Source organism: Phyllobates terribilis, unplaced genomic scaffold (genome assembly GCF_046119375.1).
Source record: "Phyllobates terribilis strain yellow unplaced genomic scaffold, ASM4611937v1 Scaffold_7__3_contigs__length_470593459, whole genome shotgun sequence".
Taxonomy (NCBI): domain Eukaryota; kingdom Metazoa; phylum Chordata; class Amphibia; order Anura; family Dendrobatidae; genus Phyllobates; species Phyllobates terribilis.
The window spans coordinates 15,384,910-15,405,753 of NW_027362767.1; the positions used below are offsets into that span (position 1 = coordinate 15,384,910).

The 20,844-nt window shown below is 46.9% G+C and overlaps 1 protein-coding gene across 8 annotated transcripts in view; it reads left to right on the top strand.

Moving 5' to 3' along the window:
* Positions 1–588: 588 nt before the first annotated feature.
* The window catches only part of ENTPD5 (ectonucleoside triphosphate diphosphohydrolase 5 (inactive)), a 48,711-nt gene continuing 28,455 nt past the window's right edge, over positions 589–20,844 (top strand). For 2 of the 8 annotated variants that reach the window (XM_073638185.1, XM_073638190.1), the window contains exons 1-5: positions 595–654; positions 12,907–13,132; positions 13,204–13,283; positions 13,442–13,585; positions 15,608–15,683. In XM_073638185.1, the coding sequence (XP_073494286.1) occupies positions 643–654; positions 12,907–13,132; positions 13,204–13,283; positions 13,442–13,585; positions 15,608–15,683 (538 nt within the window). In that variant the 5' untranslated portion in view covers positions 595–642. Of the gene's footprint in view, positions 726–12,906; positions 13,133–13,203; positions 13,284–13,441; positions 13,586–15,607; positions 15,684–20,844 lie in introns of all 8 variants that reach the window. The other 6 variants (XM_073638186.1, XM_073638189.1, XM_073638188.1 and 3 more) reach the window with 6 other exon arrangements.

Genomic DNA, 20,844 nt, shown 5'->3' on the forward strand with positions numbered 1-20,844 from the left:
CAATAACACCACCATACAGTGCCTATATAATAATACCATTACACTGTGCCTTTACAATAACACCACCATACAGCGCCTATATAATAATACCATTACACTGTGCCTTTACAATAACACCACCATACAGTGCCTGTATAATAATACCATTACACTGTGCCTTTACAATAACACCACCATACAGTGCCTGGTATTGTCGCTCTTAGGGAAACTTACCAAATTGGTGGCTATTTTGAGTTAATCGCTAAGAAGTTATTTTCCTATAATTCCAGTAACTTCTGCTGTTCTTCCTCATGATTGAGGGAACCACAAGCGTTATAAAAGCGCAACACTAATAAAAGTATTATTAATTATTTCTATAGCGTCAACAAATTCAGCAACACTTTAGAATTAAGCAGATATGTGTGCCGATTTGTATCAGACATTACACATAATTCAGGCGTTACAGGAGGACACTGTGACACAAGAATCATTGTCCGGGTGTAGAATCGGCTCATGTTGCTTCTCCCTCCAAAAGTTGCACATTAGTTATTGGAAATATATAGTGATGTGTCTTTTAGAGGTCATGTGACTCTCCCTGCACTTTAATCCTTATACTCCTACGTAAGTAATGTTGCAACACATACGACCAGAAATGTCCACACCATGGGAAATCTGGTAAGAACATCTCGTGACCATTGAAGCAAAGGAAGAGGGTCCAAAAGGCTGAAATACTCTGTATTTAGGAGGTACAGTGATACAGCGGTGTTATGGACTGTAGTATATAGTACAGGTGACTGGTATTCTGGGGGTCCAGTGATAGAGGGGTGTGATGGACTGTAGTATATAGTACAGGTGACTGGTATTCTGGGGGTCCAGTGATAGAGGGGTGTGATGGACTGTAGTGTATAATACATGTATTCTGGGGGTCCAATGATACAGCGGTGTTATGGACTGTAGTGTATAGTACAGGTGACTGGTATTCTGGGGGTCCAGTGATAGATGGGTGTTATGCACTGTAGTGTATAGTACAGTGGTCTGGTATTCTGGGGGTCCAGTGATAGAGGGGTGTGATGGACTGTAATGTATAGTACAGGGGACTGGTATTCTGGGGGTCCAGTGATAGATGGGTGTTATGGACTGTAATGTATAGTACAGGGGACTGGTATTCTGGGGGTCCAGTGATAGATGGGTGTGATGGACTGTAGTATATAGTACAGGGGACTGGTATTCTGGGGGTCCAGTGATAGAGGGGTGTGATGGACTGTAATGTATAGTACAGGGGACTGGTATTCTGGGGGTCCAGTGATAGATGGGTGTGATGGACTGTAATGTATAGTACAGGGGACTGGTATTCTGGGGGTCCAGTGATAGAGGGGTGTGATGGACTGTAGTGTATAGTACAGGGGACTGGTATTCTGGGGGTCCAGTGATAGATGGGTGTGATGGACTGTAGTATATAGTACAGGGGACTGGTATTCTGGGGGTCCAGTGATAGAGGGGTGTGATGGACTGTAATGTATAGTACAGGTGACTGGTATTCTGGGGGTCCAGTGATAGAGGGGTGTGATGGACTGTAGTGTATAGTACAGGGGACTGGTATTCTGGGGGTCCAGTGATAGATGGGTGTGATGGACTGTAGTATATAGTACAGGTGACTGGTATTCTGGGGGTCCAGTGATAGAGGGGTGTGATGGACTGTAATGTATAGTACAGGTGACTGGTATTCTGGGGGTCCAGTGATAGAGGGGTGTGATGGACTGTAGTATATAGTACAGGTGACTGGTATTCTGGGGGTCCAGTGATAGATGGGTGTGATGGACTGTAATGTATAGTACAGGGGACTGGTATTCTGGGGGTCCAGTGATAGAGGGGTGTGATGGACTGTAATGTATATTACAGGTGACTGGTATTCTGGGGGTCCAGTGATAGAGGGGTGTGATGGACTGTAGTATATAGTACAGGTGACTGGTATTCTGGGGGTCCAGTGATAGAGGGGTGTGATGGACTGTAATGTATAGTACAGGGGACCGGTATTCTGGGGGTCCAGTGATAGACGGGTGTAATGGACTGTAGTATATAGTACAGGGGACTGGTATTCTGGGGGTCCAGTGATAGATGGGTGTGATGGACTGTAGTATATAGTACAGGGGACCGGTATTCTGGGGGTCCAGTGATAGACGGGTGTGATGGACTGTAATGTATAGTACAGGTGACTGGTATTCTGGGGGTCCAGTGATAGAGGGGTGTAATGGACTGTAGTGTATAGTACAGGTGACTGGTATTCTGGGGGTCCAGTGATAGAGGGGTGTGATGGACTGTAATGTATAGTACAGGTGACTGGTATTCTGGGGGTCCAGTGATACAGCGGTGTTATGCACTGTAGTGTAAAGTACAGGTGACTGGTATTCTGGGGGTCCAGTGATAGAGGGGTGTGATGAACTGTAGTGTATAGTACAGGGGACTGGTATTCTGGGGGTCCAGTGATAGAGGGGTGTGATGGACTGTAGTGTACAGTACAGGTGACTGGTATTCTGGGGGTCCAGTGATAGATGGGTGTTATGGACTGTAGTATATAGTACAGGTGACTGGTATTCTGGGGGTCCAGTGATAGATGGGTGTGATGGACTGTAGTGTATAATACATGTATTCTGGGGGTCCAGTGATAGATGGGTGTGATGGACTGTAGTGTATAATACATGTATTCTGGGGGTCCAGTGATAGATGAGTGTGATGGACTGTAGTGTATAGTAAAGGGGACTGGTATTCTGGGGGTCCAGTGATAGATGGGTGTGATGGACTGTAGTGTATAGTACAGGTGACTGGTATTCTGGGGGTCCAGTGATAGAGGGGTGTAATGGACTCTAGTGTATAGTACAGGTGACTGGTATTCTGGGGGTCCAGTGATACAGCGGTGTTATGCACTGTAGTGTAAAGTACAGGTGACTGGTATTCTGGGGGTCCAGTGATAGAGGGGTGTTATGGACTGTAGTATATAGTACAGGTGACTGGTATTCTGGGGGTCCAGTGATAGAGGGGTGTGATGGACTGTAATGTATAGTACAGGTGACTGGTATTCTGGGGGTCCAGTGATAGAGGGGTGTGATGGACTGTAATGTATAGTACAGGGGACTGGTATTCTGGGGGTCCAGTGATAGATGGGTGTGATGGACTGTAGTATATAGTACAGGTGACTGGTATTCTGGGGGTCCAGTGATAGAGGGGTGTGATGGACTGTAGTGTATAGTACAGGGGACTGGTATTCTGGGGGTCCAGTGATAGATGGGTGTGATGAACTGTAGTGTATAGTACAGGTGACTGGTATTCTGGGGGTCCAGTGATAGATGGGTGTGATGAACTGTAGTGTATAGTACAGGTGACTGGTATTCTGGGGGTTCAGTGATAGAGGGGTGTGATGGACTGTAGTGTATAGTACAGGTGGCTGGTATTCTGGGGGTCCAGTGATAGAGGGGTGTGATGGACTGTAATGTATAGTACAGGTGACTGGTATTCTGGGGGTCCAGTGATAGAGGGGTGTGATGGACTGTAATGTATAGTACAGGGGACTGGTATTCTGGGGGTCCAGTGATAGAGGGGTGTGATGGACTGTAATGTATAGTACATGGGACTGGTATTCTGGGGGTCCAGTGATAGATGGGTGTGATGGACTGTAGTATATAGTACAGGTGACTGGTATTCTGGGGGTCCAGTGATAGAGGGGTGTGATGGACTGTAGTGTATAGTACAGGGGACTGGTATTCTGGGGGTCCAGTGATAGAGGGGTGTGATGGACTGTAGTGTACAGTACAGGTGACTGGTATTCTGGGGGTCCAGTGATAGATGGGTGTTATGGACTGTAGTATATAGTACAGGTGACTGGTATTCTGGGGGTCCAGTGATAGATGGGTGTGATGGACTGTAGTGTATAATACATGTATTCTGGGGGTCCAGTGATAGATGGGTGTGATGGACTGTAGTGCATAATACATGTATTCTGGGGGTCCAGTGATAGATGAGTGTGATGGACTGTAGTGTATAGTAAAGGGGACTGGTATTCTGGGGGTCCAGTGATAGAGGGGTGTAATGGACTCTAGTGTATAGTACAGGTGACTGGTATTCTGGGGGTCCAGTGATACAGCGGTGTTATGCACTGTAGTGTAAAGTACAGGTGACTGGTATTCTGGGGGTCCAGTGATAGAGGGGTGTTATGGACTGTAGTATATAGTACAGGTGACTGGTATTCTGGGGGTCCAGTGATAGAGGGGTGTGATGGACTGTAATGTATAGTACAGGTGACTGGTATTCTGGGGGTCCAGTGATAGAGGGGTGTGATGGACTGTAATGTATAGTACAGGGGACTGGTATTCTGGGGGTCCAGTGATAGATGGGTGTGATGGACTGTAGTATATAGTACAGGTGACTGGTATTCTGGGGGTCCAGTGATAGAGGGGTGTGATGGACTGTAGTGTATAGTACAGGGGACTGGTATTCTGGGGGTCCAGTGATAGATGGGTGTGATGAACTGTAGTGTATAGTACAGGTGACTGGTATTCTGGGGGTCCAGTGATAGAGGGGTGTGATGGACTGTAGTGTATAGTACAGGTGGCTGGTATTCTGGGGGTCCAGTGATAGAGGGGTGTGATGGACTGTAATGTATAGTACAGGTGACTGGTATTCTGGGGGTCCAGTGATAGAGGGGTGTGATGGACTGTAATGTATAGTACAGGGGACTGGTATTCTGGGGGTCCAGTGATAGAGGGGTGTGATGGACTGTAATGTATAGTACATGGGACTGGTATTCTGGGGGTCCAGTGATAGATGGGTGTGATGGACTGTAGTATATAGTACAGGTGACTGGTATTCTGGGGGTCCAGTGATAGAGGGGTGTGATGGACTGTAGTGTATAGTACAGGGGACTGGTATTCTGGGGGTCCAGTGATAGAGGGGTGTGATGGACTGTAGTGTACAGTACAGGTGACTGGTATTCTGGGGGTCCAGTGATAGATGGGTGTTATGGACTGTAGTATATAGTACAGGTGACTGGTATTCTGGGGGTCCAGTGATAGATGGGTGTGATGGACTGTAGTGTATAATACATGTATTCTGGGGGTCCAGTGATAGATGGGTGTGATGGACTGTAGTGTATAATACATGTATTCTGGGGGTCCAGTGATAGATGAGTGTGATGGACTGTAGTGTATAGTAAAGGGGACTGGTATTCTGGGGGTCCAGTGATAGAGGGGTGTAATGGACTCTAGTGTATAGTACAGGTGACTGGTATTCTGGGGGTCCAGTGATACAGCGGTGTTATGCACTGTAGTGTAAAGTACAGGTGACTGGTATTCTGGGGGTCCAGTGATAGAGGGGTGTTATGGACTGTAGTATATAGTACAGGTGACTGGTATTCTGGGGGTCCAGTGATAGAGGGGTGTGATGGACTGTAATGTATAGTACAGGTGACTGGTATTCTGGGGGTCCAGTGATAGAGGGGTGTGATGGACTGTAATGTATAGTACAGGGGACTGGTATTCTGGGGGTCCAGTGATAGATGGGTGTGATGGACTGTAGTATATAGTACAGGTGACTGGTATTCTGGGGGTCCAGTGATAGAGGGGTGTGATGGACTGTAGTGTATAGTACAGGGGACTGGTATTCTGGGGGTCCAGTGATAGATGGGTGTGATGAACTGTAGTGTATAGTACAGGTGACTGGTATTCTGGGGGTCCAGTGATAGAGGGGTGTGATGGACTGTAGTGTATAGTACAGGTGGCTGGTATTCTGGGGGTCCAGTGATAGAGGGGTGTGATGGACTGTAATGTATAGTACAGGTGACTGGTATTCTGGGGGTCCAGTGATAGAGGGGTGTGATGGACTGTAATGTATAGTACAGGGGACTGGTATTCTGGGGGTCCAGTGATAGATGGGTGTTATGGACTGTAGTATATAGTACAGGTGACTGGTATTCTGGGGGTCCAGTGATAGAGGGGTGTGATGGACTGTAATGTATAGTACAGGGGACTGGTATTCTGGGGGTCCAGTGATAGATGGGTGTGATGGACTGTAGTATATAGTACAGGTGACTGGTATTCTGGGGGTCCAGTGATAGAGGGGTGTGATGGACTGTAATGTATAGTACAGGGGACTGGTATTCTGGGGGTCCAGTGATAGATGGGTGTGATGGACTGTAGTATATAGTACAGGTGACTGGTATTCTGGGGGTCCAGTGATAGAGGGGTGTGATGGACTGTAGTATATAGTACAGGTGACTGGTATTCTGGGGGTCCAGTGATAGAGGGGTGTGATGAACTGTAGTGTACAGTACAGGTGACTGGTATTCTGGGGGTCCAGTGATAGATGGGTGTACTGTAGTATATAGTACAGGTGGCTGGTATTCTGGGGGTCCAGTGATACAGCGGTGTTATGCACTGTAGTGTAAAGTACAGGTGACTGGTATTCTGGGGGTCCAGTGATACAGCGGTGTTATGCACTGTAGTGTAAAGTACAGGTGACTGGTATTCTGGGGGTCCAGTGATAGAGGGGTGTGATGAACTGTAGTGTACAGTACAGGTGACTGGTATTCTGGGGGTCCAGTGATAGAGGGGTGTGATGAACTGTAGTGTATAGTACAGGTGACTGGTATTCTGGGGGTCCAGTGATAGAGGGGTGTGATGGACTGTAATGTATAGTACAGGTGACTGGTATTCTGGGGGTCCAGTGATAGAGGGGTGTGATGGACTGTAATGTATAGTACAGGGGACTGGTATTCTGGGGGTCCAGTGATAGATGGGTGTGATGGACTGTAGTATATAGTACAGGTGACTGGTATTCTGGGGGTCCAGTGATAGAGGGGTGTGATGGACTGTAGTGTATAGTACAGGGGACTGGTATTCTGGGGGTCCAGTGATAGATGGGTGTGATGAACTGTAGTGTATAGTACAGGTGACTGGTATTCTGGGGGTCCAGTGATAGAGGGGTGTGATGGACTGTAGTGTATAGTACAGGTGACTGGTATTCTGGGGGTCCAGTGATAGAGGGGTGTGATGGACTGTAATGTATAGTACAGGGGACTGGTATTCTGGGGGTCCAGTGATAGATGGGTGTTATGGACTGCAGTATATAGTACAGGTGACTGGTATTCTGGGGGTCCAGTGATAGAGGGGTGTTATGGACTGTAGTATATAGTACAGGTGACTGGTATTCTGGGGATCCAGTGATAGAGGGGTGTTATGGACTGCAGTATATAGTACAGGTGACTGGTATTCTGGGGGTCCAGTGATAGAGGGGTGTTATGGACTGTAGTATATAGTACAGGTGACTGGTATTCTGGGGGTCCAATGATACAGCGGTGTTATGGACTGTAATGTATAGTACAGTGGTCTGGTATTCTGGGGGTCCAGTGATAGAGGGGTGTGATGGACTGTAATGTATAGTACAGGTGACTGGTATTCTGGGGGTCCAGTGATAGATGGGTGTGATGGACTGTAGTATATAGTACAGGTGACTGGTATTCTGGGGGTCCAGTGATAAAGGGGTGTTATGGACTGTAGTGTATAGTACAGGTGACTGGTATTCTGGGGGTCCAGTGATAGAGGGGTGTGATGGACTGTAATGTATAGTACAGGTGACTGGTATTCTGGGGGTCCAGTGATAGAGTGGTGTGATGGACTGTAATGTATAGTACAGGTGACTGGTATTCTGGGGGTCCAGTGATAGAGGGGTGTGATGGACTGTAATGTATAGTACAGGTGACTGGTATTCTGGGGGTCCAGTGATAGATGGGTGTGATTGACTGTAATGTATAGTACAGGGGACTGGTATTCTGGGGGTCCAGTGATAGATGGGTGTGATGGACTGTAATGTATATTACAGGTGACTGGTATTCTGGGGGTCCAGTGATAGAGGGGTGTGATGGACTGCAGTATATAGTACAGGTGACTGGTATTCTGGGGGTCCAGTGATAGAGGGGTGTTATGGACTGTAGTATATAGTACAGGTGACTGGTATTCTGGGGGTCCAATGATACAGCGGTGTTATGGACTGTAATGTATAGTACAGTGGTCTGGTATTCTGGGGGTCCAGTGATAGAGGGGTGTGATGGACTGTAATGTATAGTACAGGTGACTGGTATTCTGGGGGTCCAGTGATAGATGGGTGTGATGGACTGTAGTATATAGTACAGGTGACTGGTATTCTGGGGGTCCAGTCATAAAGGGGTGTTATGGACTGTAGTGTATAGTACAGGTGACTGGTATTCTGGGGGTCCAGTGATAGAGGGGTGTGATGGACTGTAATGTATAGTACAGGTGACTGGTATTCTGGGGGTCCAGTGATAGAGTGGTGTGATGGACTGTAATGTATAGTACAGGTGACTGGTATTCTGGGGGTCCAGTGATAGAGGGGTGTGATGGACTGTAATGTATAGTACAGGTGACTGGTATTCTGGGGGTCCAGTGATAGATGGGTGTGATTGACTGTAATGTATAGTACAGGGGACTGGTATTCTGGGGGTCCAGTGATAGATGGGTGTGATGGACTGTAATGTATATTACAGGTGACTGGTATTCTGGGGGTCCAGTGATAGAGGGGTGTGATGGACTGTAATGTATAGTACAGGGGACCGGTATTCTGGGGGTCCAGTGATAGATGGGTGTGATGGACTGTAGTATATAGTACAGGGGACTGGTATTCTGGGGGTCCAATAATAGATGGGTGTGATGGACTGTAGTGTATAGTACAGGTGACTGGTATTCTGGGGGTCCAGTGATAGAGGGGTGTAATGGACTCTAGTGTATAGTACAGGTGACTGGTATTCTGGGGGTCCAGTGATACAGCGGTGTTATGCACTGTAGTGTAAAGTACAGGTGACTGGTATTCTGGGGGTCCAGTGATAGAGGGGTGTGATGAACTGTAGTGTATAGTACAGGGGACTGGTATTCTGGGGGTCCAGTGATAGAGGGGTGTGATGGACTGTAGTGTACAGTACAGGTGACTGGTATTCTGGGGGTCCAGTGATAGAGGGGTGTGATGAACTGTAGTGTACAGTACAGGTGACTGGTATTCTGGGGGTCCAGTGATAGAGGGGTGTTATGGACTGTAGTATATAGTACAGGTGACTGGTATTCTGGGGGTCCAGTGATAGAGGGGTGTGATGGACTGTAATGTATAGTACAGGTGACTGGTATTCTGGGGGTCCAGTGATAGAGGGGTGTGATGGACTGTAATGTATAGTACAGGTGACTGGTATTCTGGGGGTCCAGTGATAGAGGGGTGTGATGGACTGTAATGTATAGTACAGGGGACTGGTATTCTGGGGGTCCAGTGATAGATGGGTGTGATGGACTGTAGTATATAGTACAGGTGACTGGTATTCTGGGGGTCCAGTGATAGAGGGGTGTGATGGACTGTAGTGTATAGTACAGGGGACTGGTATTCTGGGGGTCCAGTGATAGATGGGTGTGATGAACTGTAGTGTATAGTACAGGTGACTGGTATTCTGGGGGTCCAGTGATAGAGGGGTGTGATGAACTGTAGTGTATAGTACAGGGGACTGGTATTCTGGTGGTCCAGTGATAGAGGGGTGTGATGGACTGTAGTGTACAGTACAGGTGACTGGTATTCTGGGGGTCCAGTGATAGAGGGGTGTGATGAACTGTAGTGTACAGTACAGGTGACTGGTATTCTGGGGGTCCAGTGATAGATGGGTGTTATGGACTGCAGTATATAGTACAGGTGACTGGTATTCTGGGGGTCCAGTGATAGAGGGGTGTGATGGACTGTAATGTATAGTACAGGTGACTGGTATTCTGGGGGTCCAGTGATAGATGGGTGTGATGGACTGTAATGTATATTACAGGTGACCGGTATTCTGGGGGTCCAGTGATAGAGGGGTGTGATGGACTGTAATGTATAGTACAGGGGACTGGTATTCTGGGGGTCCAGTGATAGATGGGTGTGATGGACTGTGGTATATAGTACAGGGGACTGGTATTCTGGGGGTCCAATGATAGATGGGTGTAATGGACTGTAGTGTATAGTACAGGTGACTGGTATTCTGGGGGTCCAGTGATAGATGGGTGTTATGACTGCAGTATATAGTACAGGTGACTGGTATTCTGGGGGTCCAGTGATAGAGGGGTGTGATGGACTGTAATGTATAGTACAGGTGACTGGTATTCTGGGGGTCCAGTGATAGAGGGGTGTGATGGACTGTAATGTATATTACAGGTGACTGGTATTCTGGGGGTCCAGTGATAGAGGGGTGTGATGGACTGTAATGTATAGTACAGGGGACTGGTATTCTGGGGGTCCAGTGATAGATGGGTGTGATGGACTGTAGTATATAGTACAGGGGACTGGTATTCTGGGGGTCCAATGATAGATGGGTGTAATGGACTGTAGTGTATAGTACAGGTGACTGGTATTCTGGGGGTCCAGTGATAGAGGGGTGTAATGGACTCTAGTGTATAGTACAGGTGACTGGTATTCTGGGGGTCCAGTGATACAGCGGTGTTATGAACTGTAGTGTATAGTACAGGTGACTGGTATTCTGGGGGTCCAGTGATAGAGGAGTGTGATGAACTGTAGTGTATAGTACAGGGGACTGGTATTCTGGGGGTCCAGTGATAGAGGGGTGTGATGGACTGTAGTGTATAGTACAGGTGACTGGTATTCTGGGGGTCCAGTGATAGAGGGGTGTGATGAACTGTAGTGTATAGTACAGGTGACTGGTATTCTGGGGGTCCAGTGATAGATGGGTGTGATGGACTGTAGTGTATAGTACACGTCATGAAAACTTGTCGGCCGGTGGGTGCCGCTCTCTGGCGCCCCCTTACCTCTCAGGTCAGTCAAGGTACTGCACCTAGAGTAAGTAGTGCCAGGAAGCTGCCACCAGTGGGGGAAGAGACTGTGGGGTGTGTGTTGTCACTTACACGTCACCAATCCGTGATGCCACAATACAGGCACAACTCTCTGGCGCCCCCTTGCCTCTCAGGTTAGTCAAGGTACTGCACCTAGAGCGAGTGGTCGCCGGAGAGGCTGTCCTGTAGCCCACTGGGTATTTGAGGCCCTCTGCAGTGAGGGTGGTATTTATATATTTCCAGGGCTGCGCCAGTAATATATATCCAGACCTCCGACCGTCACTTCCAGCCTTCCTCAAATCTCCCAGATGGTATGCTGCCACCAGTTTCTCATTTGATACAAGCCCGGTGTTAATGGACTTGTATCGGGTCAGGAACCAACCCGGTAGCGTTATGGCTTCGGGGAGGAGAGCGATTACAGAACAAAAGAAACAGAACTATTAACTTTTATATTTAATCCAAAAGGGAGGCAGTGTTTAGGAAAAATATATACAAGGATGTTACAAAGGGGACATTAAAATACATAAACAGTTACATAAAATAAACAGGAGGAAAGAGAAGATAAATTACTTACACTACACGATCACGGAGACGATTCAATATAGTGGGAGGGGTGGTTCTCCAGATTGCTGTTATTGAACAGGACCCTTTGCGTATAATTCGTATTCCCCCCAGCAATGAGTGCTTCTGTCTTCCTCCTAGATTACTTTATACCTAAGGAGAGACCTGGCCACACGCCCCTTGTGGTGACATCATGTGGGCCGGTCTTCAGCCTGTAGATTTTTATTAGAAATGCTGACTTTTGCGATAACTCATTGCCTGTTAATCGCAGAAGCTCGCAAACTACGCCATATTTTCCCTCATGATTTTATCTTTATTTTGACATCACGCATCACATCGCTGCAGTCTGCTATTCCGCGGTTCTTGCACTACGGCCCCCCGGTGTTGGTTACGGCTCTGGAAAGCGACCTGCATAATCCGGGGCTGATTTGGTCACTACACATATGGGTCCCGTTACTGTCGGACCTATAGAACTCATATTATTTCATAACTAATATCGGAGTCAGTTCGTCTACAAACTTTCCTTTGAGGCTTGGAAACTAGTCTTCACAAGTACATGTAAATTAGTGCAAGCCTGCGGTTGTAATTACCCCCTGCTCTCTCAGAGATAAGAGGCTTGGTTCCCTAACGAAGTTTTAACACTTCTTCCCTGGCCATGTGTGAATAACTATTTATCAGTCGTGCGTTAATTGGGGCTTTGTGCTGGCAGAAGGAGTGGGTGAGGGAGGGGGTGAACATGTGTGTCACGCAGATGGAAGGACATTTTCTTGATATTAATATTTTCTAATATTCCTGACAGTACAGGTGACTGGTAGTCTGCGGGTCCAGTGATAGATGGGTGTAGTGGACCGTAGTGTATAGTACAGGTGACTGGTATTCTGGGGGTCCAGTGATAGATGGGTGTGATGGACTGTAGTGTATAATACATGTATTCTGGGGGTCCAGTGATAGATGGGTGTGATGGACTGTAGTGTATAATACATGTATTCTGGGGGTCCAGTGATAGATGGGTGTGATGGACTGTAGTGTATAATACATGTATTCTGGGGGTCCAGTGATAGATGAGTGTGATGGACTGTAGTGTATAGTAAAGGGGACTGGTATTCTGGGGGTCCAGTGATAGATGGGTGTAATGGACCGTAGTGTATAGTACAAGTGACTGGTATTCTGGGGGTGCAGTGATAGAGTGGTGTGATGGACTGTAGTGTATAGTACAGGTGACTGGTATTCTGGGGGTCCAGTGATAGAGGGGTGTGATGGACTGTAGTGTATAGTACAGGTGGCTGGTATTCTGGGGGTCCAGTGATAGATGGGTGTGATGGACTGTAGTGTATAGTACAAGTGACTGGTATTCTGGGGGTGCAGTGATAGAGTGGTGTGATGGACTGTAGTGTATAGTACAGGTGGCTGGTATTCTGGGGGTCCAGTGATAGAGGGGTGTGATGCACTACGATGTACCGTATAATACAGGTGCATAGAGGTGTTGTAGTGAGTCTTCTTTCTCTTTTTGTAGGGTGTGTGTCTCTGTGAGACTATGAGACCCTTGCTTTTTGCTACTTTCTGTTTTTCCCTTTTGCCTGCCTTCTCTATATTGGACCCCTCTTATGCATACAATGTGAAGTTCCCCTCGGCTCTGGCAGTGCCCGGTATTTCCAACCCTGTCATGTACGGTATAGTTTTTGATGCTGGCAGCACCGGGACACGAATCCACATCTATGCCTTCCGTCTGAGCCGTACAGGTACGTTCCCATTATCCCCTGCCCCTTCTAGTGTCTTGCTGTCCTCCTATCCTTTTTCCTCTATGCTTTAGGTTCTTCCCTGGATATTGATGGAGAGATTTTTGAGTCTTTGAAGCCAGGACTTTCTGCTTTTGCTGAGCAGCCTGAGGAGGTGAGCGCAGATGGATAGTGAATGGAGCAGGGTTCCTTTCAAGAGAGCTGTGTGTTTATATAGTGGGTAGTCCTAGATTGAGATTTTCATATGTGGATGACATTTCTATTATTTATTTAAATTAATATATTCAAGTGATAGTCTCCATGTTTTTTAAGGGTGCAGAGTCTGTCCGCTCACTGCTCCACCTGGCGCAGGACAATATTCCTCCCACCCACTGGAAGAAAACGCCGCTGCTACTAAAAGCAACTGCTGGGCTCCGATTGCTTCCTGCACACCAGGCCGAGGCCCTGCTGATGGAGGTGGGTGAGAGCATCCACTATTGGGATGCTTACGGATTGGCAGGTGTTTGTGGGTGTGACTGGTTGAAGTAGTTGTAATTTACAGGCTAAGGCTATATTTTCATGTCTGGTAACCATCAGAACGGAACCAGCAGCAATCCATTGGCAAAAAAGTTCTGCAGACACAACAAAAGGATCCAGCTAAAATCAGGTTTTTTAAAAAATAGACAGGAATGTTAACTTTGTACTCTATAAAAATCTGATTGGTTAAATGGTCATCTGTTTTTCTTTCATTTGCTTACTGGAACCGTTTCAAATGAAAAAAAAATGGATGGCAATTTAATGGATCCGTTTTCTATAGAATTCAATGTTAAAAAAATGGATCCAGCTGAAATGAGTTTTTTAAAAACTGACAAAAAAGTTGTGTCTGCACTACCCCCTGATTAATGCTGGATCCGTTTTAAGAGATGACATGTGAACACGGCCTTATTTGGCAGCAGTGGTGCCTTCAGGTTGCAGTGTGTACATAACTCTCATACCTGCACTACAGAAAGGATTATCGTAAGTGTCTGTAAACACCTTGGACTTTTTCTAGTTTCTGTGGAGATTTTTACTGTGATGACAATATTTACAACTGACTTATATCTAAGCTATAGATGTTTTTTTGGCAAGTGCACATAGGGTGGCACTGTGTGCTGGGGTGCGTGCAGTTATATGGTGACACTCTGTGTTGTTGTCCATGCACATGTACAGTATGGTGGCACTGTGTGTTGCTGCTTGCTGTCGCTGTGAGGCACAGTATTTTCATACATATAATAGAATCTGTAGTCTACAATCACTACATCACAGAATTGAGAATCATCTTGAAGCAGGAAAAATAATCACCAGATATCTGGTTATATGGAGTTGGTGCCTATGGTTTAGTCTACAGCTGATACAGTACTTATAAAAAGACTACTGACATGCCAGATTTTCGGCATGTAAACACTCTTAGTTGCATTTTATAGCAAAAGCTAAACAGCTTACAACAGAGCAAAGAATCTCTTAGTTGAAAGGTATCAGTTAGGAGAAGGGTGAAAAAAAAATCCAGTCTTCCAAAAGCATGTCGGGAATGTGTTATGTTTAATGAGATCAAGGTGGAAATTTTTGGCCATAATTCCAAAGCTGACACTGCACATCTGCAAAAGATCACCATCCCCACAGTGAGGCATGGTGGAGACAGCATTGTGCTTTGGGGCTGTTTTTGGCAGCTGGAACTGAGGCTTCTAGCAAGGTAGAGGGAATTATGAACTCAAATATCAGACAACTTTACAACAAAACCTTAAGGCCTTTGCTAAAAAACTGAAGATGAATTTCACCTTTTAGCATGACAGCGACACTAAGCGACCTGCAAATCAATAAAAGAATGGCTTTGCCAGAAGAACATGAAAGTTCTGGAATGACCCAGCTCGAGTCTAGACCTGAATCCAATTGAGAATCTGTGGGTTGACCTGAAGAGGGCGCTGTACACAAGGAGCTACCCTTGCAATTTGACAGATTTTGCGCACTTCTGAAAGGAAGAGTCGTCAAAAAATTGCCAATTCTAGATGTACCATGCTGATAGACATCTACCCATAAAGACTGAATGTGGTCAGAAATTTAAAGGGGACTTCAAAAAGTATTAGTTTAGGAGTGTGTATATTTATGCTAACACATTATTTTATTTCTTCTTTTTTTTCCACCCGAAAATAGTTCAGTTGATTTTTCAATGGATTTGTACAGATTATGGGTGACATGAAAGATGGAAAAAAGTTCTGAAATGATTCTTTTTGGTATGATACTTTTTACATTACAAAAACCTGACTTTTTATATCCACTGTATATGGAGTGTATTACTGGCATCTTTGTCTGCACCATTCCCTCACTACCCCTAGAGGCTATTAGGAAGGCTGAGGGGAGCTGTGTTTGCTCCTTGGGACAACTTACGAGTTATTCAGTGATTTAAAAAAGATCAGAATTTGAAGCAGAACTGTCTTCCATTCTGGGACCTCCTATTGATTTTAGGTCCGGAAAGTCTTCAGCTCATCTCCTTTTCTGGTCTCAGAGAACAGCGTCAGCATCATGGATGGAACAGATGAAGGTGAGCGAGAGATTAATAAAAACTTGATTGTCAGGGACGGCACCGGCAGGATCACACAGTATCCCACCGCTGCCACCAATTTGTCAGGGATTCCACCCACACAGTCAGGAACGACACCGGGGAGATCACACAATATCTCACCGTTCCGTCACGCTGTCCGTATTTCACCCGGAGTCGCGAGCACGCGATCCAGACTACTCTCTACGTAGGTATCGGTAAGCGACCAGTGAGCGTATGGCTCAACACCCTGGGTTCCACAGCCTGTAAACCGTGTTTAACGCCCTCCGTACGGTCACTGTCAGCTTCACGATAGCCCAATTATTAATACTCTCTGCCACCACCGGCCGAGTTTGAAATATAATACAGGCCTGGCCGGACGCCTGCGTTTTGGTAGCGTGGATGGCTTCGGGGGGGGAACGATTACAGAACAAAAGAAACAGAACTATTAAATTTTATATTTAATCGAAAAGGGAGGCAGTGTTTAGGAAACATATATACAAGGATGTTACAAAGGGGACATTAAAATACATACGCAGTTACATAAAATAAAAAGGGTAAAAAAGAAGATAGCTTACTTACACTATACGATCGTGGAGACGATTCAATATAGTTGGAGGAGGGGCTCTCCAGATTATGCTGTTATTGAACAGGACCCATTGTGTAACATACCTGGCGGCGTCCTTGCATAGTGGTCCATCTCCCACTGTGCAAGAGCGCGCACTTGATTTCCAGTCCAGACTACCTCTCTGACTTCCCTCCATGCTGTCTGCTTGCCTCTGTTTCTGCTGCTTAAGGGCGGCGCCCGATCACTTCCTGTTTCTTGTACCTGCTGCGGGCACACCCCTTGTGCGTCCTCAGCCTATTGCTGTCTGTCACCTGGTATTTAAACCAGCTGCTCCAATGAATCCCTGCCTGAGCATCTTGTTCTGTCAGTTGGCCTTTGGTCGCTGACCTGCCAGGTCCTTTCCTTGTTTTTCTGCCTTGCGGTATCGTTCCCGTGTCTGAACTGTGTCTTGTCTTTGCTCTCTAGCCAGCTGTCTGTCCGCCTTCCTGGAGGCTGTATTTCCAGGCCAGTCTGAACACGCTCCTTGCCTGTTCGTCCCGCCTCTCTGGGGGCCGCATCCCCAGACCCGCTCCTGTTTTTCGCTGCAGTGTCGGTCCCTGTCCGTACACTCAGTTCCAGTCTGAACTCTCCCCTACCTTTTACCTGTTTTGCCTCTATGTCCTCACTTCCCTTTTCCTGCGTTGTCTGAACCTGAACCTAACTCCCTCTCGTTGTCGCTGTACTTCCGTTGTGAGTTTTGTGCTCTCTCGCTACTTCTTTGTAAGTATCTAGTGTATATCTGGTTCTGCCTTTCCCTTCGTTTCTGTTCCGTGTGAACAGTGTCCTGTCTCCCCCTTTACTCACCGCTCCTGCGGTTTCCACTCTGCTCCCCCTTTCTCACTTCTCCTGCGGTTTCTGCTCTGCTCCCCCTTTTCTCACCGATCCTGCGGTTTCCACTCTGCTCCTCCTTTCTCACCGCTCCTGCGGTTTCTGCTCTGCTCCCCCTTTTCTCACCGCTTCTGTGGTTTCCGCTCTGCTTCCCTTTGTTCACTGCTCCGGCAGTCTCGCTCTGCTCTCACCCTTTGCTCGCTGCTCCGGCAGTCTCGTTCTGCTCTGATCCTTTGCTCGCTGCTCCGGCAGTCTCGCTCTGCTCTCACCCTTTGTTCGCTGCTCCGGCAGTGTCGTTGTGCTCTGACCTTTTGCTCGCTGCTCCTGCAGTCTCGCTCTGCTCTTACCCTTTGCTCGCTGCTCCGGCAGTCTCGTTCTGCTCTGACCCTTTGCTCGCTGCTCCGGCAGTCTCGTTCTGCTCTGACCCTTTGCTCGCTGCTCCGGCAGTCTCGTTCTGCTCTGACCCTTTGCTCGCTGCTCCTGCAGTCTTGTTCTGCTTTGACCCTTTGCTCGCTGCGCCTGCAGTCTCGCTCTGCTCTGACCCTTTGCTCACTGCTCCGGCAGTCTCGCTCTGACCCTTTGCTCACTGCTCCGGCAGTCTCGCTCTGCTCTCACCCTTGGCTCACCGCTCCTGGCGGTCTCGTCTTGCTCTGCTCTTGCCCGCCGCTCCGGGCGGTCTCACTCTGCTGTGTTTTTCTACCGCATGTGCGGTTCTGTTCCGGAAGTCCCAGTCTGTACTGGGTCCTATCCACTCTGTGCTCCAACCTGTTGTATCTGCCAGTACCTCTCTGCCTGCATACTAGTCGTGCTTACCAGCATCCACCTGCCTGCATTCCGGCCGTACCTGCCAGCACCTCTCTGCCTGCATACCAGTCGTGCTTGCCAGCGGCCACCCGTCTGCATACCAGCCGTGTTCGCCTATACCTCCAGTCTGTGTGCCAGCCTAATCTTCCAGTTCCTGTATTCCCCGGTGTGGGCCAACAGCCGTGTCCGGAGTCTGACCTGGAGTAGACCCTGGTCCCTCTGCTCGGTTCCTCCCTGGAGCACAGCGTCGTTAGCCGTCGTGCGACCTTGGTCGGATCGGGCAGATACTTAGTTACGCCCCTCCAGGCACTCTCTGGTTCATGGTCCAGTGGAACTACTAAACACGCACACGCCAGTCAGTCCGGGCGTGTGCATTACACATTGCTTATAATTCTTATTCCCCCCTGGCAATGAGTGCTCCTGTCTTCTCCATAGATTCTCTTATACCTAAGGGGAGATCTGGCCCCACGCCCCTTGTGGTGACATCATGTGGGCCGGTCTCCAGCCTGTACATTTTTATTAAAAACGCTAACTTCTGCGATAACTCATCGCTCGTTGATCGCAGAAGCTTGCAAACTACGCCATTTTTTCCCTTATGATTTTATCTTTATTTAGATATCACACATCCCATAGCTGCAGTCTGCCATTCTGGTGTTTTTGCGCTACCGCTCCCTGATTTTTGTTACAGCCCTGGAAAACTATCTATACATTCCTGGGCTGATTTTGGTCACTACACATATGGGTCCCGTTACTGTCGGACCTCTGGAACTCACAAGATTTCATATTTCATATCGGAGTCAGTGCGTCTAGAAATTTACCTTTGAGGCTTGGGAAGCAGCTTCAACAGTTACACGCAAATTAGTGCAAGCCTGCGTTTTAATTACCTCCTGCATCTTTCAGAGACAAGATGCTTGCTTCCTAACGAAGTTATAACACTCCTTGGCTGGCCTTGTTTGCATAAACTATTTCCCATGCGTGTGCTAATTGGGGCTTTTGGGCTGAGCAGAAGGGGAATAAAGGAGGAGGGTGAACATGCATGTCAGGCAGATATGGAAGAACATTTTCCTGATATTAATATGGTCCTGACATTGATGATTGCTCGTTTCCATTTGCTTCATTTTCTTTTTTTCCCTTACTTTCCAAGACAGAAATAAAAAAAATCTGGTGGCTGACCAATTAAATCAATCAATCAATCAATCGAGTGCACAGCTGGAAATCCTGCCCTAGGATGATAAGAACGTATGTCTTTTTTTCTGTGCTATGGGTTATCTTTCTGTAATTCCCCACTTATTTCTTTCTGCCTGCTCCTTGCTCCCTAAAATGCCAGTTGGGCTTCATTGTAAAAGAGGAGCTTCTGAGCAGCCTCCCTCTTAAAACTAATTAAAAAAATATAAACGGATTCATTTTTAGTTGTATTATTACCATTTTTATTATTGCTGCACTATTACATTTGTGAGGGCTAGTCCCAGTAAGTTAGTGTGGTGTTAGTATAGGAAGGACAATTGGTGGAGAAAGGTGGAACAGGATGGACTTAGTAACGTAGGTTGAATAAAAACCTATGTTATTGATTGATCTGCTGGAGTATTGGAATACGCCCTGCGGTTATTAGCAAACTCTGTACATGTCACAAGTCAAAGGATGTTTAAGTCTGGGTTGAGAATGAGATCCCTATTCTGGCCAAATCGTCAAGAACCTGCTGGGCCAAAATGGAATTAATAATGTTTCTTGACAATGCAGTCCTCTCTGCAGGTTGACTCCAACTAAAGGGAACTCATTTTGAATGACTATGAAGACTTGAGTTGAGGGAATTCAGAGTCTCCCTGAGGTACCATTTCAGGCAAGGTTTTGCTTTTGGCAGTATCTTCATGGGACGGCCCATGGACAGCTGTGTGTGTTGTACTGAGACAAACTATTGGACTGAAGTAAACTCTGGCCTTGAGAGCTCCCTCCATGTAAGGTAGGTAGGTTCGCTTCTGAGCAAGCATCAGTGATGGTTTGTTCATGTGATAAAAAGCCATGATCATGAGAAAAGATGACTTGAGAGCAGATGTTACAAACAGCGCTCAGTATCCTAGGAAGACATTGGACATGTAAAATTTTTCTCATCCTGAGGGTTGCGGCACGAGTTGTGATGATATTGGCCAACACTCTGGTCTCAATAGCGATATTGAGAGGACACTTGAATTGTTATTTCAGGGTGTTGATTTTTTTTTACTGCTACTCTCAGGAATTTCCTGGGAGTTCTCAGGATATTGATTAATAGCATCTTTGAGGATTGCAGGAATTATAACCTACCTAAACAGGTATGAGTCATCCACATTTTTAAGCAAGATCTCTGAATGTTCACCAATGTCTCCTAGTTCTCTTTGATGAGGATAAACATTCTCCAGGCCCATTTTCTAATTAACTCTTCATAGAACATGAATGATTAATAGATTTCTTGGTGAACTGAACAGAAATATGTTTTGTGGATGAGACGTACTGATGCATTTGGAGGGTTTATTCTTTGAAGTAAAAATTTTTCACTCTAAGCAGACAGCTATCGCTTGTTCCGAGGTTAAGATGATGGCAGGCTGCAGAGATTTGAGAACCCCTCTTTTTTTTGTTGGGGTCACTTTATAGAAGGCTTCAGCTAATGAGATCTTAAACCAAGAGAGACAAGACGCGCAGTAAGTAGCACACTGGAGTGGTGCATAAAATCCATACCTGAGTAGTACTACATCCTCCGAGAGGCTGATGTCTAGCAGGGACCGGACGCACCCAGAGAAGCTGATGTCTAGCTAGGCCTCAGCTTCTCTGGGTAAGTCCTGTCTTTGCTAGGCATCAGCTTCTCTGGGTACGTCCTGTCCCTGCTAGACATAATCTTTTCGGGGTATGTCTTGTCCCTGCTAGGCATCAGCTTCTCAGGGTACGTCCTGACCCTGC